The 249-nt window shown below is 38.6% G+C and overlaps 1 protein-coding gene across 1 annotated transcript in view; it reads right to left on the bottom strand.

Annotated features, from left to right (window-relative positions):
• The window catches only part of LOC119593401, a gene marked incomplete at its 3' end in the record, with an annotated part of 20365 nt that overhangs the window by 16130 nt on the left and 3986 nt on the right, over positions 1-249 (bottom strand). The window contains 1 exon segment of the mRNA XM_037942330.1: positions 60-191. Coding sequence (XP_037798258.1) covers positions 60-191 — 132 coding nt within the window.

Raw genomic sequence — 249 nt, 5'->3', positions numbered from 1 at the left:
ATCATCCTCCTTCAAACGTTAACACAGCATGCAACTTACACACAAGAAATGACACTAACCTCAGTAAAGCATTTTTGCATCTCTAGCAGCATTTGCATAAGGTCCTCCAGGGTATCCGAGTCATCACTGTTAGCATTGTACAGAGAATGGGGCGGATTCTTTGTCCTACTGCTAATTTTTCTTTCTTTGTCCTGGAATGGCAAAATGGGAATGAAAAAGTGTTTATCAATTGAAAAATAAAGTTGCAAA

This window comes from Penaeus monodon, chromosome 32 (genome assembly GCF_015228065.2).
Source record: "Penaeus monodon isolate SGIC_2016 chromosome 32, NSTDA_Pmon_1, whole genome shotgun sequence".
NCBI classification, from domain to species: Eukaryota; Metazoa; Arthropoda; class Malacostraca; order Decapoda; family Penaeidae; genus Penaeus; species Penaeus monodon.
The sequence above is the reverse complement of the archived record's forward strand: the minus strand, read 5'-3'. Positions and strand labels throughout refer to the sequence as shown.